At 41.0% G+C, this 21629-nt stretch overlaps 1 protein-coding gene across 1 annotated transcript in view; it reads right to left on the bottom strand.

Annotated features, from left to right (window-relative positions):
• Positions 1-8424: 8424 nt before the first annotated feature.
• Positions 8425-21629, bottom strand: part of Gdh (glutamate dehydrogenase, mitochondrial) — a 28432-nt gene continuing 15227 nt past the window's right edge. The window contains exons 8-11 of the mRNA XM_037435921.2: positions 15286-15490; positions 12911-13002; positions 9127-9189; positions 8425-8859 (exon numbers count right to left, since the gene is read on the bottom strand). Coding sequence (XP_037291818.1) covers positions 8740-8859; positions 9127-9189; positions 12911-13002; positions 15286-15490 — 480 coding nt within the window. The 3' untranslated portion in view covers positions 8425-8739. The remainder of the gene's footprint in view (positions 8860-9126; positions 9190-12910; positions 13003-15285; positions 15491-21629) is intronic.

Raw genomic sequence — 21629 nt, 5'->3', positions numbered from 1 at the left:
TTCTGCTCTTGCGACTTTTGCCAGCATCAATACACAATTATGGGTCACTTAATCTGGAAGTTTGCTCTTGCTGTTCATTTAATTAAACTTGGCTAGTCGGAACATGCATGTTTATTGATCCAAAAAGTGACCCCAATCATAATCTACTTTAATGGCAACAGTATTTCTGAGAAAGCATCGAGACACATCATCTGTCATTGAAAACACCAATTCTTAGCTAGCCAATTGCTGATTTTGACGCAAGAACAACAGCACAATTAATTGTGGTGGGCAAGAGGCATCATTTTGTTGCTTCCTGCCCACCGCATTGTTTTTCTCTGGGGGAAATTGGTCTTAAAATTGCCTGCTCTATTCATTAAGGTATAAAATCAGAATGGCAGTCATAGAATCGGCAGCAGCCTACCACTGAGCCATCACAAGATCAAGAGCCATCACAAGTTTACAGACGTAGCAACAACACATTGCTTTCTGTCTCACTTATTGGTCCTTTGTACTTGCAAGCCCCAGAACACCAACTGCACTAAGTAACCATAAGTAACCACAAAACACGAACCTGTCTACAAGTGTAGTGAACCGGTTCAAAAACTAAGGAATATTGAATGCAATGAATCTAAAGGAGACCAACATGTTGTGGTGGTAAAACAGCAATACAAAGCTGCAAGTGCAAATAAATATCATTCTGTGAAGGTTACCTCAACAGGATTCGTGTTAATATTCAACTTTATTGTATTATTTATCTATTTAATACCCACAGCGCCCATACAGGCATTCTAGTGGGGGGGGGGGGGGGTACAAGGAAAGAACATGAAAATTTGCAGGTTTACATAAGTTTGTGTAAAAAAAGAAAAAAGACGTGCATCTCCAAGACACAAAATACACACAGCTGCACCGATCACAGCTGCGTCAGAAAAGTAATATGTATTAGAGAAAAAATGCTGAAATAACAAAAATTGATGAAAATTCCACGATAATCAAAACAAAGTGCAGCATTCGGCTAGCACAAGGGCAAATTAACCCCAAAACAACATAGTTTACAATCAAGATACCGTACAGATCATGGCGACTGCCAGGCGCACACATGTAGTCTATAGGGCTTAGCGGGCGAAATGTTCAATCATTTTTATTGCAGAAAAGAACGCATCCGTTCAACAAATTTCTACAACTCTGGAAGGAAGTCGATTCCACCGACTTATAGTTCTCGGAAAAAAAAAAAAAAGAGTTGCTGAAAGTTGATGTATTGCATTTATATTCTCGTATCTTGTGTTCATGATCATTTCAGGCTGAAATGTAGTGAGGCCGGCTTATGTATACATCAGGGGCAATTCGAGTATGAGAATAACATATGCAATGCAATAGCTTCAGTTGAAATGATTCCCTTCAGTGCTGCAGCGACTTCCATTTTAACTTCAGCTTAGCCTCCTTCACACTGAATTGTCTGTCATACATAGGTGCATTAAACACATATCTTGCCGCCATGGACTGAACATTTTCTATCTTTCTTTATTTGAAGATGTTGTAGGGTCCCACACACAACATGCGCACTCCAGTACAGATCTCACGCATGCCTTGTATAGTACCTTCCGGGTTCGCTGTGGAAAAGCACGTGTGTTTCTTTTTAAGAATCCTTAACTCTGGCAAGCTTTACTTGCAGTGTAATCCACATGCCGATTCCATGATGAGAGGGGCAGAAGAAAACACCTAGGTATTTGTATTCGCACACCATTTTTACCGGAGAGCCGTTTATTGTGTATTCAAATTCACCTGTTTTTTCTTTTTTTTTTCTGGAAAACCTCATGCATACAGTTTTCTTAAATTCAGTTTCATTTCCCATCGCTGGCACCACGCGTATATTGCACATAGGTCGTTTTGGATTACGGAGCAGTCAGTTTCAGAGGTAATCCGACGGCATAAAATGCAGCTGTCTGCAAATAACCTAATATGGGATTGTACGTTTTCATTAATGTCATTTATATATATAATAAAAAAAGTAATGGTCCCAGAACTGATCCCCGAGGTACACCTGACGTTACACTAGTCATAGAGTGAAATATAGCGGCCATTTGATGTGGCAGCTCTTGTTTACAACAGTGAAAACATATTTACTGGGTGCTAGATAAGACGTGGATGTGCACTACTTTTGTACAAGTATTGAAAAATGAAATGGTGATGTGTCAAGGCAGTTCGTTCTGCCTTTTCTGTTGATTCAACTTGCTGGTACTTGGATCAATTTCAATGTTCCCATCAACTATGAATTACATGTCTATTGTGATTTCAGTCAAACCCAAGTAAATGAACTCGAAGGTGATCACAAAATAGTTGCGTATATTGATATAATTCAGAAAGTTGAATATGACTAACGCTTTGAAAAATCCGAATTTGTAGATCACAGACCTCTCAAGATTTTAAAAAGTGGACATTTATTTAGGCGAAAGTCTTCTGTCTCGCAAATAAAAAAATCTGGCACAGTTGGCATCAATATGAATGGTAAAAAAGGAAAAAAAAACAAAGTAATAAAAGTCCTCAACTTGCATGTTAAGCCAGCCTTAGCAAAATAAGTGCATTACCTAGCTCAAGCTACATGAGCTAAGAGATAAAACGGAATGCTTCGGTACTTGGCGGCTAAAGGATGCTTTGGCCGCTGCCACTCCTGTTCGGCCTCTCACCTATATAAGGCAGAAAAGCCACCACAAATTGACAAAAATGGGGACATCATTATGATGCCATCAATGATGTCATGTCAATCATGATGGGACAGTATGACGTCAATCATGTTATGTCATTTGACATCTTCACATGGCAACGTTGCTTGTTCAAAAGTAGGCTGATCACACAGGTAGTGAAATATTAAGTGAGGGGCAGAAACCTTCAGAAGTGGGAGGAACAACACAATTAATTGACAATGTCAAAGTAATGTAATGAGTCTTGTAAAAGCACGTGCTTTTGCCTGGGCTCTCATAAGCATTGCCAAAAAAATTCTCAATTCTTAACGGATAGCGTTAAAAAAACACTACAGTCAAATAAGAATTTGTCAGTGAAAGCTCAATGTATGACAATGTCTAAAACAACAATATTACCAATAGCAGTGCCCTACTTACCGAGAAATTGAGGTCAATGCACGAGAACACATGCGCTACGATAGGACATTCGCAAAATGATCCCGATTACGTCAGAGGTGCCACCTACAATTAATCACTAGCAATTGAACTAGCTGCATTAAATGAAGAACTTTCCATGCACCAAGAGACATAATAAAAGACTGCTTGTTTGTTTCCCTTCGATTCATGGAAAAAAGAACCGCTGGACGTTACTATAAGGAATAGCGCGAGTGGTTCAAAAGTTCAATTTTCGTTTGGTTAAACTGGACAGGTCGTGCCATCTAGCGGGGCCCAGTTAGCTAATAACGTCTCGGAGCGAATGGCAGAAAACTGTTGAATGGCCGTTGTTGCTGGTGTGTCTCCCGCTGCTTTCGTTCTGCTGATACTAGTGTTAGCGGCTGTGGAGTAAAGCCGGGCAACGTTGTGCACGGCAACAGTGACGGGAGACGTTCCACTTGGGTGGGTAAATTGAAGTGCGCTAACTCGATTATGGACCACTAAAACGCGATTTTATTTCAAAATAAGCACTTCCTTAGCAAAAAAAGTAACACTATCAGATTACTGGACCGTTATTTCAAGAATCAATGTCGACTTTAAGTGTCCCTTTAAAGAAATAGTTTCGTAGAAATTCTGGCGTCAGCGTTATTGGTTGTGAGTGAAAAATAATGTTTTGCTTGACTGAAAAATCAAGAGATGCAAATAAAACAAATAAAAAATTCTGGGTCCGAGTGAGTATCAAACCCAAATAGTTTGCGTGGAGCAGTTGTTCTGCCACACAGCCACGTGTCTATTTGTCAATGCAGTGAAAGTAACTTCCTCTGCTATGAAATGCAGTTAAAGTATTTTTCATGTTTTACAAACACACACGTCCTGTGTACATGCTTCACTACACGGCATGAAATATTGCAGTAATAACACGTGGTACAAGTGTACATTGCCATCAGGTGTCAGAACATGCGATTGTCATAATGACTTCATGGTTCAAAGCCGGTCACTCACTACGCAACAAACACATGTTACTACGCCTATTCTCTTAGTCACGTAGTGGGTGCATAACAAGTTCAGGAAGATTTCATGCACTAAGTGTTTGATGTACACACTTGGGATAAGATATTGCTATCGCGTTGAACTTGTTAAAGGCGAAGCTTAAGGGTTTTTTTTTCTTTACAGTTCTCCAGTGATGCATCAAATAAATACCATGCTTATTTATCAAACTTGTGCAATATACACATCAGAGTGGAAGTTGCATATTTGGAGCTGGATTACATTCTAGCAAACTAGCACGGAGGGATCTGGTCACCCTGTGTAACTCGTGCACATCACCCAGTCACATCCAGGCAAAAAGTTCCAGCTGACCTGTAAAGTGCAAGCTATGCAACAAGCTCACCACACTGGTCAGGAAGGCTGTTAAGAGTGCAGTTGTAGTGGTTCCCTAGCCACTACAACTGCACTCCAAGCCAGCTGTGGCATCCCTGTAACTAGAGTGCTTCAACAGGTCTGTGGCAAGCACCCACCCGCTAATGGCCATCAGTATCTTGCCAAAGAATAAAAGCTCACTATCCTGCGATCCCCACAGCAACAGAAACATTGCCCAGTGCATATGGGCAGGCACTGCCCATGATCACTACATGCACTATTTCACCTTACACGCTGGCACAAATGCACAGGCAAATCTTCAGTCTGATCAGTTCAGAATTCGAAGACCAAATTTGGGACATCCAGCAGGCCCGCGTAGCGGCGGAAAGGTTAAACCTTACCGTGACCACCCGGGTAGCCTAGGCCCGGCCGCTAGTCTGCAGGTTTAAGTAAAGTTATCTCCACTACATTCCCATCGCTATATAAAGAGGCCCGAGAAAGCTGTGTTGAAATGGCGACCCTCAAACACTTGCTCCTGCAGGGTAGTGGTTTGAGCTTCTACTCCACAGATGGGTGACTAAGGAGCACGGCCAAGTAGTACTTCTCATGGCCAGGAAGTGGCTGGCAAAACGTGTCGATTCCTCATACATGGGCCTCACCACCTGGCTGCTCTACATGATTCATAGGAGCCACTGTGTGAGGACCGGTGACAAAATCTTGTTTGCATCACTATATAAACTGCAAAAACTTGCATCACTATATAATTGTAAAAAAAAAGCATGGCTTGCACTGCCCTTCCGATTCAAAGCACCTACCGAAATAGTGCTTTTCATCCACACTAATATTTCTAATGATGCAACAAGCGACTGCAGGCCAGTTGAGCTAAGCGAATTTGCAGGGGCACTGCATTCAGAATATTAGTGGAGGTGAGCAACAATTAAATGCGCACACACGTAATGCTTTTCTAGAGAGATGTTGCAACTGTTCAACTCGTATATTTTAACTCGCCTGTATCCTCCTTTTTATACACAGCAGGCAACTCTACAAAGCTTGGCACACTACATGCATTTGCGACAAAAAAAAATTGTGATGCATCAAATATGAAGATAAGTGTGTAATTTATGCCAAATTTTTATAATTACATGTCACAAGTGACATAACTATTACATCGAAAGTGTCGTATATCTGGACCTATTTTAAACTGAAGGAACTGAAAGGTGCAATGTGGGCTTGTTGGCGATGCATGTTAAAGAATGTTTTGGAGCGCGAGACGAAATACGGAAACAGGAAGGGATAAACGGAGAGGATAAAGTGCTCCTCTCCGTCTATGCCTTCCCGTTCCCATATTTCGCCTTGCGCTAGACAACATTCTTTCGGAAGGACCCGAGTGACAAAGTTGCATGCCCGAAAACTACTACCGATTGCTTCTGCTTTCAATCGGAATATAACACATATTAAAAGCTCCAAGGTACAGAGGAACACAATTCTATGTAATCTTCTGCCCATATAGCAGTAGTATCATATTAAGTAATTATTTCATGGAAAACATAAGATGACTGCATTGTGAAATACGTAAATTGAGAAATCTACGACTTGGATGCTTCCCTTAATTCAAAAAGCAAAGTATGAAATAGTGCATGGTAGTACTTTCTGCAAAGCAATGTAGAAGTGATTATGTTTGAACTTTAATTAAATTTAGTATATTTAACCTCATCCATGCAGAGTAGAGCCATCTCCGAAATGGTTATGACTAGGCCTGTCTGACATAGCTGCATAACCCTTTTGCCAAATATAGGTGTACTATACTGTATACAGAACATGTGACATGCGAGGCAAAAAGCAGCGAGTATGTTGCAAGTAGTGCTGCGCTTGATGCGACACTGCACAACTAAGGTTACCATTTACATTTTTCTTGCTCGTTAAATGATAAACAAAGAGACACCTGCCCCGAGTTCTCGGGTCTCTCCCAGCTGAATAGGTACACTCTAAAACAAAAGGAGCTACAGCCACACCCAGCTATACTGAACTCCAATAAATTGAGTTATTCTTTATATTGAAACACTTTTCAAATGCAACAGTTGAAAGAAACATTTTCGGCAACATCGAACAAAGATAGCAGGCACTTGTTATATTGAACATTGAGAGTGCGAAACACCTCAAAAAGTTGGCTTTTTTGTTTCGAAGAAGGGCACCTTCTCGCATGTATTTAGGAGGGTGAGCTGCGTCTTTTTGAGGGCGCACTCCAGAGAGAGTAGAAATGACTGTCATGGGTAGTTTTCTCCCACGATTCCTCGTCGTCATACTCGTTGGCGCATCATGCGTGGTTGCCATTCGCTTCCCAGTCTCCTTGTTTATGGCAATGGACACAATCCAACATAAAGAAAGGTGTACAATAGCACCGCTGAGTCCAGCATCCCATGCACATTAAGTATGGTTTCGAAAATTAAACCAACATCAATCAGGGCTAAGGATGACTAGATGCTTGTAATGCCCGACAAGTACACACTGCTGAAATTGGGGGCGTGCGAGTATTCAACATTTCGAATATTTATTTATAACTGCTTGCTACTCGATTCAATTCGCATTGTAATTTTGACTATTTGAAGTATTCGAACTTCCCGAAAACAAATACAGTCAATGTACAATTCAACGTCGAATTAATAATAGCCCCATCAAATTTTTATATGCTTTATCTCATCACACTGTCGCATTGCAGCAAAGCTGTCTTTCAAACTTTGCTGCAGTAGCAAATGTGTAGACTCAAAAAACGATTGTTCCAACATGGCGATGCATTGCACCGTTAGTTACCCCTTCATATTTTTTTTTTTAATTCTTTACCGCATCACACTCTAGAATTGCAGAAAAACTACCTTTAGAGCTACGCCACAGCCGTAAACTGACCGACTCGTGAAAGCACTGGTTCGAACCTACGTGGCAGAGGGGGAGGCCTTAATTACTGTTGTTTCACATCAAGAAGTCAAGAAAAACTCTGATGAAAATTTTCAGCATCCGATATTTTAGATGTTTTTATACATTGACATCTACAAGGCAGATTAGCAACTCCATATTCGAAGGGAGCACGTCCCTGTCCACCAAATCAGTTGGGCCTTTACAGAAGCTGAAAAGGGTAGAGGTTCAGGAAATAGTCTTTCACTTTCACATGTAAAGTGCTGTCCACACCATAATTGTTGCACTAAATCATGTAAATAAACACAATCTGGTCTCTGCATTGTCTCATCCCTGATAAAATTAGGGAGCGCCATCCCTCCAGCGCTTCAACCTAGCTTCCACTTCCATGTTACTGTCTCATAAGAATGAGCTGAGGGACCCTCTGCAACCTTTTTTTCTGTAATTTCACTTTGAAGTGTTTGAAAACTATTACACAAACAACAGCTATTAAAAGAATAGTCTATTTGATTCGCACTAAAATTTAGATATTTGCACAGCTCTACTAAAAATAAATCGAATTCCTTAAAAGCTCTATCAAGTTACATGATATATCAAACTAATTTCTGCAGTCTTTCTGCCACACAACAATGTCACCTGGCTTGCTTGCATTTCCATTCTTAAAAACTGCACATTCACTACTTTTCAATCTGAAGTGCTATGTCATACAGATAGCTGTACATTGGTCGTGACCGAAATACGGTGCCCAATGCATGGTTAAAATCTAAGAAAAGCAAGCAAGCAAGATTATTGCAAGTATTATTGCTGTGCGACAGAAAGATGCCCCAGGTATCTTTCTCTTTTGTGTGTGTGTCAGAGTTGCACTGTGCAATGAACACTCTATTGCCAACACGATCGATAAAGAATGCCATGCCACTGCTGAAACATCCTTTTCATAGAAGATGAAGCCTTATCACAGTGATGTTTAGAGAGCCAGAAAAATGCTGATAAAAAAACAAAAATATAACCGATGTAGGTCCAAGAGGTAACATTCGTAGCAAAAATCAGAATAAGATTCAGTGCACCATTTGTGTTAACTAACAGTGTGGTTTATTATTGTAATAGTTATTCAGCCTTAAGCAAGCCAGTTCTTGGCGTGCACACACTTGGTCAGATTTTATGGGGCCCACTCTGGTTGATGATTTGACCTAGTCAATAATGTCAGGATTTGAAAGCCAGCAAAATACTGCTGCAGATGTTTCAGAACCATCGTGAAACTGTCTGCACAGTCAATAAGCAGATAGGAAAGGTCTAGAGAAAGAACTGGCTAGTATGCTATGTGTGGAGTGTGCTTTCATTTAAAGCATAGGTGTGAGTCCACGCAGTTGATGAATGAGCTAAGCTAAGTGAAGGTGAGACCGGCTTCACGGTACGTCAAGTAGATCTTCTCGATGGAGTTCACATAAGCAGCTGTACGAAGGTCCAACCCAAGGTTGTACTTCATGGCAGTACGCATGATTTGCTGCAATAAAACAAGGAAGGTATATGAGCATTGAATACATGTAAGTGAAGGGACAACTTTCAAAGGAACATATACTGTAGAACGAAGCTTATATATCTTTTGAGGTTCCACACCTGTTAAATTTCTATAAGTTTTTGCTACACACAAATGGAGCACACAGTATGTTAATAAAATTATGAACTTCAACAAAGACAACAGCTGTACAATTTTATGTAAATAGTTTAAACTCCTGCTAAGGGCAAGATAAGACACACGAACTGTACTTACTCTGGCTGATCTCTCCATAGTGTAATCCAGACCAGAATGAACGATGTCCTTTTCTGATGCACCCTATACACAACACGAAAAACTTTTAGTATATATTAAACCTGATGTCAACATAGCCCCTAACCGTTTCTTTATGAAATACAGCAAAATATGAGTGGTCCACACTCGTCGCAATGGCAACAGGCGGCTTAATGCACATACATACCCAATAAAGCACGTGGGGGCTTAGCCGCCTGGTAGCTCAGTTGGTAGAGCATTGAACGGGTTATTCGAAGGTTGCTGGTTTGGTTCCTGCCCATGGCAAGTCATCCTTGCATATGCTTTTTTTTTCTTCACAATTACTTCTAATAATATACCCCATTCTTTACTTGGCATAATTGTGTGTCAGTTCTCATTAAGCAGTTAGCACCAGTATCACAAGTTGTTAACATTGCTTCATTAAAAGAGAAGTGCAAGTGGTAGATGGCAAGAAAACCTGCCGAGTCAACAGATAAGCAGCTCTTAGTAATCAGTCTGCAATGGACTCATCTTCATGGTCCAGTGCAGAAGAGACTAGGAAATGGGAGGGCAGGCAGATCGGAGCCGATGGCAGGTTGGACGATGAATGGCATGCAAATGTATTGTACCGCACTCAGGGTGGACGCACCGCTTAGCCCAATCTTCCATACATTCAACAATAAGCTTTTGCATAGGCTTGTGCGAATAGTGAATTTCAGGGTCAAAGCGAATTCAAAGCGAATAGTGATTTTGGTCGAATAATTTCGAATCGAATTCGAATAGTATGTACGACTTATAAAAAAAAGAGAATATTTATCATAACCTAACTAACCTGCACGATATTTCTTTTGAATTGAAAAAGGGGCTCTATGCAAATGGCTTTTTTTTTTGTTGAAGGGAAATCTAAACAACCTCGATTAGTAGTTTCAATAGGATACGAGTGATAACCTGTAAGATACATAACATTTTAAAATTTATTATACTGAAATCATATAAACCATCATAACAAGCTTAATAAAATGGATTGATTTGAGGGTAACATGTTCCTTTAAAGGGGCCCTGCAACACTTTTTCAAGTATCCGTGGAGCCAGTAAACATGCTTGTCGCCTCACAAATTTACCGCCGCAAAGTTTCTAGAATCGGTCCAATACGAGCGGAGTTCCAAAAATTTGTCGCACGCTGCAATTGCATTTTCCATTCTCGACCCGTCAAGAGATCTGGAAGCTAAGTAGGAAGGATGTAATATTGATTGTTGGCCTAGTGGGTACTTGCTTACCGACATGATTTGGCCGCAAATAATACACACACAAAGTAAAGAAACACTCAACGACTAGCACAACAATCAGTATTGTTGTGCTTGTTGGAAGTGCCGCTTGTGCTTGTCGTTGAGTGTTTCTTTACTTTGTGTGTGTATTATTTGCGGCCAAATCATGTCAGTAGGGAAGGATGGCACGAGAATAGAAAAAAAACGCCATGAGCGCCTAGCGACCTTGAGCATCTTTTCTCTCTCTTTTTTCTTCGAATACGAGGCCTTTCAGTGCGATCGTGCACGTACCTGTGGACAAGCGGCGGCCTCACGCGCGACTGTCTGATAACGACGCGCGCGCCATGCTCAAATCAGCCAATGACTGTGACCAGAGCCGTATTTTCTTTTTTGGCTGTGACAAGCGATTTTTGAGTTTGTAGTGTCATTTGCCGAAGGAAGAGAGCAATTTTTAGTTTGAAAATTCGTTGTGAATTTCAGGCCCCGTGCTGCGCTATAATACTTGCCTCGCGTATTCTCGGTAGCCTCTACTACCGATCGGCAGCGTTTTCCGACTATGCTCAGCAAGTGTTGCAGGGCCGCTTTAAATCTGAAGGGGGGGCTTTGCGGCAAAGCAAATTTTTTCTAATTAGATGCTTTCACGACTTTTCATTACTACATTGCAGTGAAACCACCTTTACAGGTGGACTAATGTACATTTATTTGTTCATTGCGAATACTTTGAAAATATTCGATAATTTAAATTTGAATCGAAGTGAATTCGAATACTCACCTATTCGTTCGAATATTCGAAGCATTTGAATATTCGCACAAACTTACTTTTGCAACAATATGTTGCCCTGCATAGCCGCTGTTACTGACACACACAAACTTCATGAGGATCTAAGCAATGCATGTTGCAGTGTACGATTTTTAGCAATATGTATAATAAAATTATCAAATTATCAAAATAATGTATATAAATTACCACAACTTTATGTCCATAGAACCCTACATACCTTTAACCTCACTATAATAAAGCATGTTCATCAGAGATTTTAACGCACAGAATTATGCTGCGCAAAGGTCGAGATAATAAATTCGAATTTCTGCTGGGGCCAGGGGTCAAAGTTACATGCAGTTCTTACAAATTTATTTTTTTTTAATCACACCACGCGTGACAAAAAGCAGCCACCAAAGTAAAGCAGTGTGCGCACTGGCTGCAGTAAGGAGGAACATAATAGGTGTCCTCCACACCTGTGAAATGAAGAAGAAAGAGTAAGTATACATACAAGCACCATAGTGCATCATCATCGAACAGCACAGTGTGCACTTTGCAACCAACAAAGTTCCATATTTCTTGCCAGGCATATCTGGCATCAATGCCCAATATGTCATTTTTATTGCTGCCATGTGTCAAGTGACTAGTATGAGTGGCCACACAGACAATTGCACTGAACAAAATGAGCTCTCACTACAAACTGTCATGGTTGTCTATGAAACAGATGTTGCCAACAAAGCTTGCAAGTAATCTCAACTGGAGAAAAAAAATAGTACGTCATCACTAGCACACAGCACCATACTGCTTCTTTCAGGAGAACAAAGGCTTGCCCACCACGATACCCAAGCTGTACATGGACTACCCGAGAACTCGCCCTCTGAGCAGCCCCACGCAGTGATGCGGCCAACACAAAGCTAGGTTCCCCACATCTAATATATCACAAAGTCGCACGGTATTACATATGCCCACGACATTGATACAAACTCCCACCAGTGTCCTTCACATGAGAGGAAACTGTCGCAATTCACACACTCTAGACCTCAACTTTCCCTTATCTGTGCTTCATGCATAAAATACACCGGACTCTCTATACCAACACCTATCCACGTGATGGCACGGTCACCATAAACCCTCACGTCACTGTAGAGTGCACCGCTGCCTATTTCCCTCCCCTCCAACCAATCTTTTGGTCCACCCGTAACCCAGTGTAGTCGAAAGGCACCCTTTGCGTTGGCACCCCCAGGGTCTGCTGGGCACTCATTCAGCAAACCCGGGCTATCGCAGAGGTTGCGATGTGTCCTGAAATAGGACCCCCCTACTTTTCTTGCATTTAAATAACGTTTTCATCATCATCATATGAATGAACTGACCAAAGCCATTTCTGTTCACTTACTATAGAGAAACCAATGTGAGCCCGTGCGTTCTGATAAAAAAAAAGTATGCACCTTTTAGAATCGCAAAAGACTTGTTAGCAGTAAAGGCTTACTTTTAAATGCATGTCACTAGGACTATGGTCTAAGGAGGTTAGATAAAATATGATCTCTGTATATATATATATGTATTTGCTATTTTGTTCCTGTCGCTTGTAATACATTATTATCACAAGTTTACTGCTGGTTAACTTGTAATCTACTATTCTAGCATAGCCATTTCCTTGTTTCTGAATATGTTTATGCGACCTCCATCCCCCCACTTTTAAATGTAATTTACTAGGATGAGGGCTTTTATGTGTACATTGAAATGAATAAATAAGCATGCTTACGGAGATCCTCTTCTGGAACGATTCACTTGGCATGATTGGAATGCGGCCACCAGCTTTACCAAATCTCCTTTCCAAGGACTCTTGTACACTCTCTGCATAATGCGAACACAAATAGCAATTTTCCATTAATGGCACAATACGAATACTATGTCCAAACAGTTGCATTTTTACTGGGAAGAAAAAGAAAATAGGCTTACGAGTGTACAATTTATTATCACTGTAAAACTGTACAAAAGTCACCACTTGTGTCATAACAATAAAAGTTAGTCTGCAAGTTTATCAACTAACACAAACTGCATCTGGTGTCATGTAGACAAGCACCATCATCACAAACAAAAAAAACAGTATATGAAGAATATAGAACTGAAATAATGTCTTAGATAGGCTTGTGCGAATATTAGAATGCTGTGAATATTCGAATGAATATTACTGTATTAGTAGTAGTAGTAGTAATAATAATAATAATTTTATTTGCCATCTTTGTGAAATACAGATGAGGGATTGTAGAAAAAAAAGCTGTCCCTGGACAGCTTGACTAGCCTACAACCCTTTGTATTTGGCAGTGAGGCAATGTTATATATACATACAGGTATATACTCCTAAACGTTTACATAATTATACAAACACAAAGCCACTCACACATAGGCATATATACATACAGGGGCATACTAATGCTTCAACATACTTAAACACACACTTTCATCTTAAGAAGCAATGAAATTGAAGATGTGTAAGCATTGCAACATAAATCTATGCAGAAAGTTTTTCGAATTTGCTTCCATTCAATTTTAAATTGCTGAAAATTTTCAAATATCCGAAATGAATGAATAAATGTACATTAGTCCGCATGTAGCCCCCTGTAAAGGTAGATTCACTGCAGTGGAGGAGTGCTAAGCCGAAAGAACTTGTTTAAGAAAATCTGCAAAGCCTCACTCCAAAATTAAAGGGGCCTTGAAACACTTTTTCAAGTAACCTTGGAATGAATTCACTGGAAGAACTTGTTGCTTCACGAATTCAACGCCGCGAACATTCCCAAGAATCCGTCCAGTGAGAGGGGAGTTACAAAGATTTGTCGCACGCTGCAATTGCATTCTCTCTCCTCTTGTCCCGACGAAAGCGCTGGAAGATAAGCAGGGAGGGGTGGTAGGGGCGTAGAAAAATGTCACGTGCGCCTCGTGACCTTGAGCACTTTTTCACCTGTGGACAAGTCGCGACCTCCTGCGGCGATCTCTGTAACGACTGAGCGCGTTACGTTCAAATAAGCCAATGGCTGATAGATTGCTTTCTACGAGTGATTTTTTAGAGTCTTCCATCATTTGTCAAGAAAAGAAGAAGCAATTTTTAGCTGGCTGCCTAATAATTTATTGTTATTCCGAATTCCAGTCCGCGTGGTGCGCTATAATATTTAGCTCGCTTGTTGTCGGGAACTTCTACCACTGATCGTCATCATTTTATGACCATACTCAAAAAGTGCTTCAGGGCCCCTTTAAATGAACATATTACACTCATATCAATTCATCAAATCTCAAGTTTAAAAGCTTGTTATACTGGCTTATGTGCTTTAAGTATAGCAAATTTTTAAACATAGCATATTGTACAGGTTATCATTTGCACAGGTAGCTTCAATTTGCAAAAAGTTATGTGTAGGTTAGCCGAGTCATGACAAATATTCCCATTATTCTTTATATGTGATATATATTATTTGAATTCCGATTTGAAATTATTTAACCAAAATCAATATTCGCTTCGACTTCACTTCGAACCGAAAATTCGCTATTCGCACAAGCCTAGTCTTAGCAGTTCTTAGAAGACCTTGGCTTGGACCATACTAGCAGTGCATTAACAGGAACCTACACACCTTTTCATCACTGTCACCATGTTGATTTTTCATGCTTTTTATCCTTATTTATTTATATACGTTGTCAGTTGTGCTTACCATTTCTGACTTTCTTTTCTGTTTGTTTTGTACTGCTTTGCTGTCTTTAGTTTACAATGACCGTGCAGCTTTCCCACATGATAGATGCAATTTCTTTTAGTTGACAGCTTACTAAAGTCTCTTTTAGTGCCTGTCAAACTTGAAGCTCAAAATCTTTTGTCGTGCTGACAATCTTCCCAGCTCTCTCTCCTTTTTCTACATCGCTTTCAGTTGGTTCAATAAAGCATCAAGTGCATGTCGCAGTTTTTCATGTTGTTTATACTAAAAGATACAATACAAATTAGCCCAGTGTCGCACCTTTTCCCAACGTGCACTTTTCTAGCTGTTGTTGCTGTCAAATACTGTTTTTTTTGCACAATCCAATTCTGTGTGCTTAAACCAATAATAAAAAACAATTAAGAGGAGTCACACAGTGTATTAAATAAAAGGAGATTCTCACCAAGAAGGTGGTAGTTGGACTCTCTTTCATACTTGAAGAGAAGCCGGCCATAACTGACATGGTTCAAGTTTTTGAGCCACTCAAAGTAGCTGACTGTCACACCTCCAGCATTGATGTATAAATCGGGAATGACCAGAACGTTGCGTTCCATGAGAATCTTGTCTGCGGCAGGAGTTGTAGGTCCATTTGCGGCTTCAGCAATAATCTGAAATGTCAGTTCATACACATTACAGCCAAGGATTGAAAACAACAGCGTGCTTTTACGTTGATGGTCATACACATTATACAATTGTCTTTCAAGTACTAAAAGTACAACACAAAGTACCACTAAGGTAACGTTGTGCTTGATTTAGTACTATAGTAGACTTCTTTTCTTATGAATTTGTTTACTGAACGTTTCTTTCTTTCAATCTTCCGAGTACTTGATCAAGGATATTGTTACACTTAAATAGCTCTACAGATCTGTAAGGGCCACTATTCACTCGGAGAAAGTCACTATTAATTGACAACATCCATAGTCACTTCAGTTTCTCCAGAAACTTTAACCACTTTTAAACATTACATTTAACTATGCCAGCTTTCCCAGGGTTATAAATGCAGTATGGGCTATGGTTACAACACAGTTGACCAAGAAGGACTGAATGCCAACCAAGAAGACTTGAACCAAGTAGAGCTTTAGCAGCAATAGAAGTGTCTTCTCTTAACTTTTTCATTACCATGAAAAAATGGCTATTTTTCTTGTGTCTCGGGAACAAAGTTATTGCCAGTCAGCAAAGCATTGACGATTGATTTGTGGGGTTTAACATCCAAAAACCACCATACGATTATGAGAGACGTCGTAGTGGAGGGCTCCGGAAATTTAGACCACCTGGGGTTCTTTAACGTGCACCCAAATCTGAGTACACAAGCCTACAACATTTCCGCCTCCATCGGAAATGCAGCTGCCACAGCAGTTAGCAAAGCACTCTAGCACACATTGCAGCACATCGAACTATGCACAACACAATGCTCTTTCTCAGTAATAAGGGGCGTTTCAAGAAATGTTTCCGATATCCTTTTAAATATCTTAGAAAGGAGGTATCTGTGTGCTGCTAGCGGTGTTGCCATCCTGTGACAGAAGGCATCTTCAGATACATACAAAAATTAATAAACGGCAGTAATTATAGAAACTAACAAATTAACTTTTAACCAGTGGTGATAGCCAGTCGCATCAAATGGGTGAATTCAAGCCCTTTTTACGAATAGTCCATAGCTGCTTTGAAACTTTGGAAAAGCGGCCACCAGTAATCAGTGTGGAGCGATGCAATTTGGCCAATTTAGCTAGCGAATTCGAAATTTACGCACCAAACAGCGCATCTACCTATCAGATCGACAACACCCTCGATGACTACACTGTTTCCCTCGCATTGAGGAGAAGAATAGAAGAGCATTGATTAGCGGCTTCGAAGTGAAGTGTCTAAATTTACGGTTGATATCGGCGAGGGAAACAGTGTCATCACCGAGGGTGTTGTCGAAGCAAATGGTACATGCACTGTTTGGTGTGTCGGTTTCAAATTCGCCAGCTAAACTGACCAGATTGCATCGCTCCATGGTGATTACCAGTGGCCGCTTTTCCAAAATTTCAAAGTGGCTATAGACTATGGCTTGTATTCGCCCATGTGGCTTGACCAACTATCACCACTGGTTAAAAAGTTAGTTGTGTGCATTTCTATAATTACTGCCGTAATTATTGTTTGCACATATCTGAAGATGCCCTCTGCCACAGGAAAGACAATGCCGCAAGTAGCACGCAGATACCTCCTTTCTGTGATTTTTAACGAATATTGGACACATTTCTTAAAACACCCTGTATATGTTGTAGCACAACAAAAATATTGTGGAATTTATAAAAATTTGAAAAATGTGTAATTGTGTTTGCCAGCAGATAAACACAGCAATAAAAAACATGATATATACAAAAACAATGAAAACAAAGCAAACTCAGAATATACATTTTGAAGATAACCCAGTAATAGTAGAACGCTCTACACAATGTTTCTATCAACATAGACAACACAAATCTGAACCAATGTACTGCTTCGTTGCTCATGCCATGTGGTGAAGCATTTCCTTGTTTTTCATAAGACACAGGTATACTTTTCACAATTTTTTTTTGTTTTTCTTTAGAAGAGCCTGCTGGTGCTCCAGTATAGATGGACACCCGTGTTGTGAAAAATGCCTATATACATCAGGTGTCCAATAAACTTCACCAGTTCATCCAGCGTTGCCACTTTCCGTGAGCCACTTCTCTCCCCATAAGGTTGGTGTTCTAAAATATGCATCCAAGCATATTTTTATTTTTGCAGATAGTATTGAAAAAAAAAAAAAACGAAATCGGACACAGACCTAAGATGTCCCTCGCTGCTCCATAGTGCGAAGTGGAGATGTGCTTCGGTGACCTTATCACGAGGAGAAGCTCTGCAGCCGGCACCAGCAAATTGTGCCCCAGAGAAATATGGACCTCGCATGTAACCAGAGTAGCTCTAAGATTGTGCACTGAAGTCAGCATCTACGCGTGCGACAGAGGAGATCAGCTGAGGCCGTAAATTAAACCAACCACTGAACGACTGCGGATGCCCCAGGCCAACGCAAAACATTGTCGCCATCAGAGCTTCAAGCCGAGGTGCGGTCATGTTCAGACTCAAAGCTCGTCGCCACTCAATTGAGGCGCGGTTGCAAGATAGTTTCTAGCAGTGCATGTTTTTCGTGAAGCAAGTGCGCACTCATGCACACGTGATGATGCCACCATACGAGCGACTAGCGACACTAGATGTGGCCCTGTGTCAGCAGAAGCAAAACTGAACCAGCAACAAACTGTCTAAAAAGACTACCTCCTCACATTATACATGTGGCAGACTTTTGGAAATAATCTTTTGTAGAATAAATCTTGCACTCCAAGCAACAGCTCTAATGAATACCTGCATAAATTTCAGAAAATTGTTACAGCTTAACACTGTCATGAATCTGATGCCATATTTTGATATTTGACTTGCTAAGGTTCTTTTGCTCACATAGTTTTGATGTTACTGCAGTATAACTACAAGCAGCACACATTTCTCGCAAGTTCGTTCGCAAAGTGCATTTTCACAACCACACACACACATTGGTTTGCGAAAGATCTGTCAAAAATCACTATGTTGCGAACTCGAGCAAATTCAAACTGATTCTGGAAGGTTAGTTGCTGTGCTAACAAGGAAGTGCTAGGTGCACGCCAAACAAATTCAACATGCCAAAAACGAAGATGCAAAGCATCAATCACCAGTGATAGACTTGAATAGGCATGGTAACAAAAGAGCTAAACTGCAAAAAATACATTTCCAAACTGTGACAACCGCTTCCAAAGCTCACAATATGCAGACTGTTGTTTGTTTTCACGTTTTTGACATTTTTCTTATTGTATGAGCATCCCAGTTACCTGCGCTATATGAGGAGGGGCGAGGACACTTGAAATAGTGACACTGGTCAGACAGGCAAACTGACAACACAACGAAATGGAGGACACTCGAGGGAAGGGGAAGTGAAAGGAAGAAAGGACATGAACGTGAGAGTAGAAGTGTCAGGTAAGCAACAATGCACAAAAGGCAGAGCATATAACATCATGTCGTTACACGGTGCAAAGGCAGTGGTACTAAATGAAGGCTCTTTGTAATTGAACAGCCTTTCTTAAATGTCCACTAGTGCTTATAGTAACTTCCACTTCATGCTTAGTGCCACCTACACACACTCCCACTCAGGTCAACAGTGTTAAGTCCCACTGAATGGCACTTGCACACATACAACCATTCACTCACCCATACCCATACACGTATACAGTCGCCGACCGATTTTCCGGACTCCGAAAATTCGGACTTGTTGGATATTCCGGACTTCATAAATGCACCGTCAGGGATCCCATAGAGCTAATGCATTGTTTCGACCGATTTTTCGGGCGAATTTGCCTCTGAAAGTTCGATTTTTCGGACTAAATCGCTCGTCTTGTGCCACTCCTCAAGCCATTGTGAATGCCGCCATGTTGGATTTTCCGTCGGCTTGGCTAAGCTTGGTCTTCAGATGCCTTTCCTGCCTCCGAGATAGGAATGCGCACGCCATATTTTAAGTTTCGGAGGCCGTGTTTGCTTTTTAAAAGACGCGGTGATGGATGCCGTTTTTTCGTCTTCGGTCAGCACTATCGTCATCACATCGCACGGGGAGGAGGCGAAAGAAGGATTCTCTACCTGCCACAATGACATTTAAAGACTTCACTCGTGCGGACGACGACATTGTTTCGTGCGCGGAGGCCACTGACGACGAAATTCTTCGCCAGGTTGTCCCGGAGCCGGAGAGCGGCTCGGACGACGACAACGACGACCGCCCGCAGCCGTCGGCGGCAGAGATCGCCAACGCGGTGACAATTTTGTCGAGCGTTTACGGCGACGATTTCACCTTGGCGCAAATACGGGCAAACCAAATTGCCTCCAAGCGTAGTTTGAGGCAAGGCAGCATCAAGGACTTTTTTAAACCTGCCTGATGCCATAAACTTTAGATTTTTGGCGAAAACGAATTTTTCGGACTGTTCGATTTTTCGTACTTTTTTTCGGTCCCCGCCAGGTCCGAAAAATCGGTCGGCGACTGTATACATAGTATTTACATCAGCTCCAATTCAGCATCAATGACTTTCTTTCGTACTCATGTTAGTCTGCACCAACTCCTGTTCATGCTAACACTTACTCAAGCAGTGTGCTTGTTTGGGCCGATTGGTACATAGCTGAAGGATAAAAAAAAAACGGTGCTCAAGATGGGACGAGCAGACGCAGACACAGCATCATGTTTGTCTCTTCTCATCGAGTCCCCAGCACTATTTCATTCTTCATCTAGTAACAACCACTCACAGAATTTTTGGCTAATGTACTATCTCATGCCTGTGAAATGAGTGTCCAGCAAGTATGAGTCGGGGTACACTTTTATGCATAAATCCATATGGGGCTTAAGAGGTCATTAGCCAACCCCATTTTTGATGTAAGCCTACAAACAGCTTACACACTGATCTGCTGAAGCTTTCATAAGCACATTAATGAGTATGCATTAAAAATGAGCAAATTGTTCAAATTTTTCCTTTCTTTCTTTTCCAGTCGTGAAATTCATACCCATTATCAATGCTAGTTAAATATTCGAACATGCTCTCTCTTTCAGCACACTATTACACTGTAAGATATCAAAGACCCTTGTCCACATATCTCATGACTAGAGGCCGGATTTATAGGCACTAAAAAAGTCTGGTTTTAGACACCAAAGATAGATGGGCAAAACGCAGTTTTAAGCCCCCAAAATTGTAACTGAAGACAATAAATTTTTCCAAAATTAAAATTTTAGAACAAATGTGCTGGACCTGTGTCTATGACAGGAAAGCAAAAGAAATGTTTTAGCCTATACATAATGGTATAAAGGTGCCAATGACTTAGCATAGCCATGCAGTTTTTTCGCGCAGGGATTAAAGAACATTGTCTCTTCTTTTATTGTCCAGCATGGTGACTTAATTGTAAGCACGCCTGGTTTTATTTTCTCGTTTTTTCAACATGGCTGAGAAGGGCACCACAGGTGGAGCGAATAGCCAGACCGCTATTAGGCCAGGCGGCTCTTTTAGCCTCGTGTTAACCGGGTCCAATTGCACAGGGTCAATTTCTGCACTGTGTGCGAACACCTTAAAGGACTTCTCACCTATTTTGAGCATTTAGAGCCGGCAAAAGAAATGCAAGAGAAAGGCATGCAATGAGCGCTCATGATCTCATCTGCTAAGATCTGCAACGGTATGCACCCGGAAAGAAGTGAAATGTCGCACTGGACACCGCTTGCATGGACATCTCACAGTGTGCACACGCCAACATGGTCGAGCTCCCAGGGTTTGGCACTCCGGGCCAGTGCCACCCACATTAAGAGGGTTTCTTTTTTTTTTTTTTTTTTCATGCATACATAGTGCAAACTGACCATTTCAATTGTATATCCTGGCCCTACTTTAGATCAAGAGGCTGCCCCCCTCAGAAAAATATTTCTGCATACAACCATGGTCCTGCGTACGTGAAAGTACTATGTGACACTGCGACAATTATTCGGGGCACCATATGTAATTTCTGAAATCTGTTGGTCGAATAGAAGCTCAGTAGAGTTGAAAGTTTGGTTAGTTGGTGATAGTTCATGTTTGCTTGTGAAGCGACGCATAGAAACAAGGCACAAAAGGAACAAAAATGACACCGCTGCACTCGCAACTAGTTAATTTCACAGAAAAACATAGTAAATATACGATATGATAGCGCACCACGTGTAACAATCAC

The sequence above is a fragment of the Rhipicephalus microplus genome, chromosome X, assembly GCF_043290135.1.
Source record: "Rhipicephalus microplus isolate Deutch F79 chromosome X, USDA_Rmic, whole genome shotgun sequence".
NCBI classification, from domain to species: domain Eukaryota; kingdom Metazoa; phylum Arthropoda; class Arachnida; order Ixodida; family Ixodidae; genus Rhipicephalus; species Rhipicephalus microplus.
Note: the sequence above shows the minus strand (reverse complement) of the source record. Positions and strands in the feature narration are given on the sequence as shown.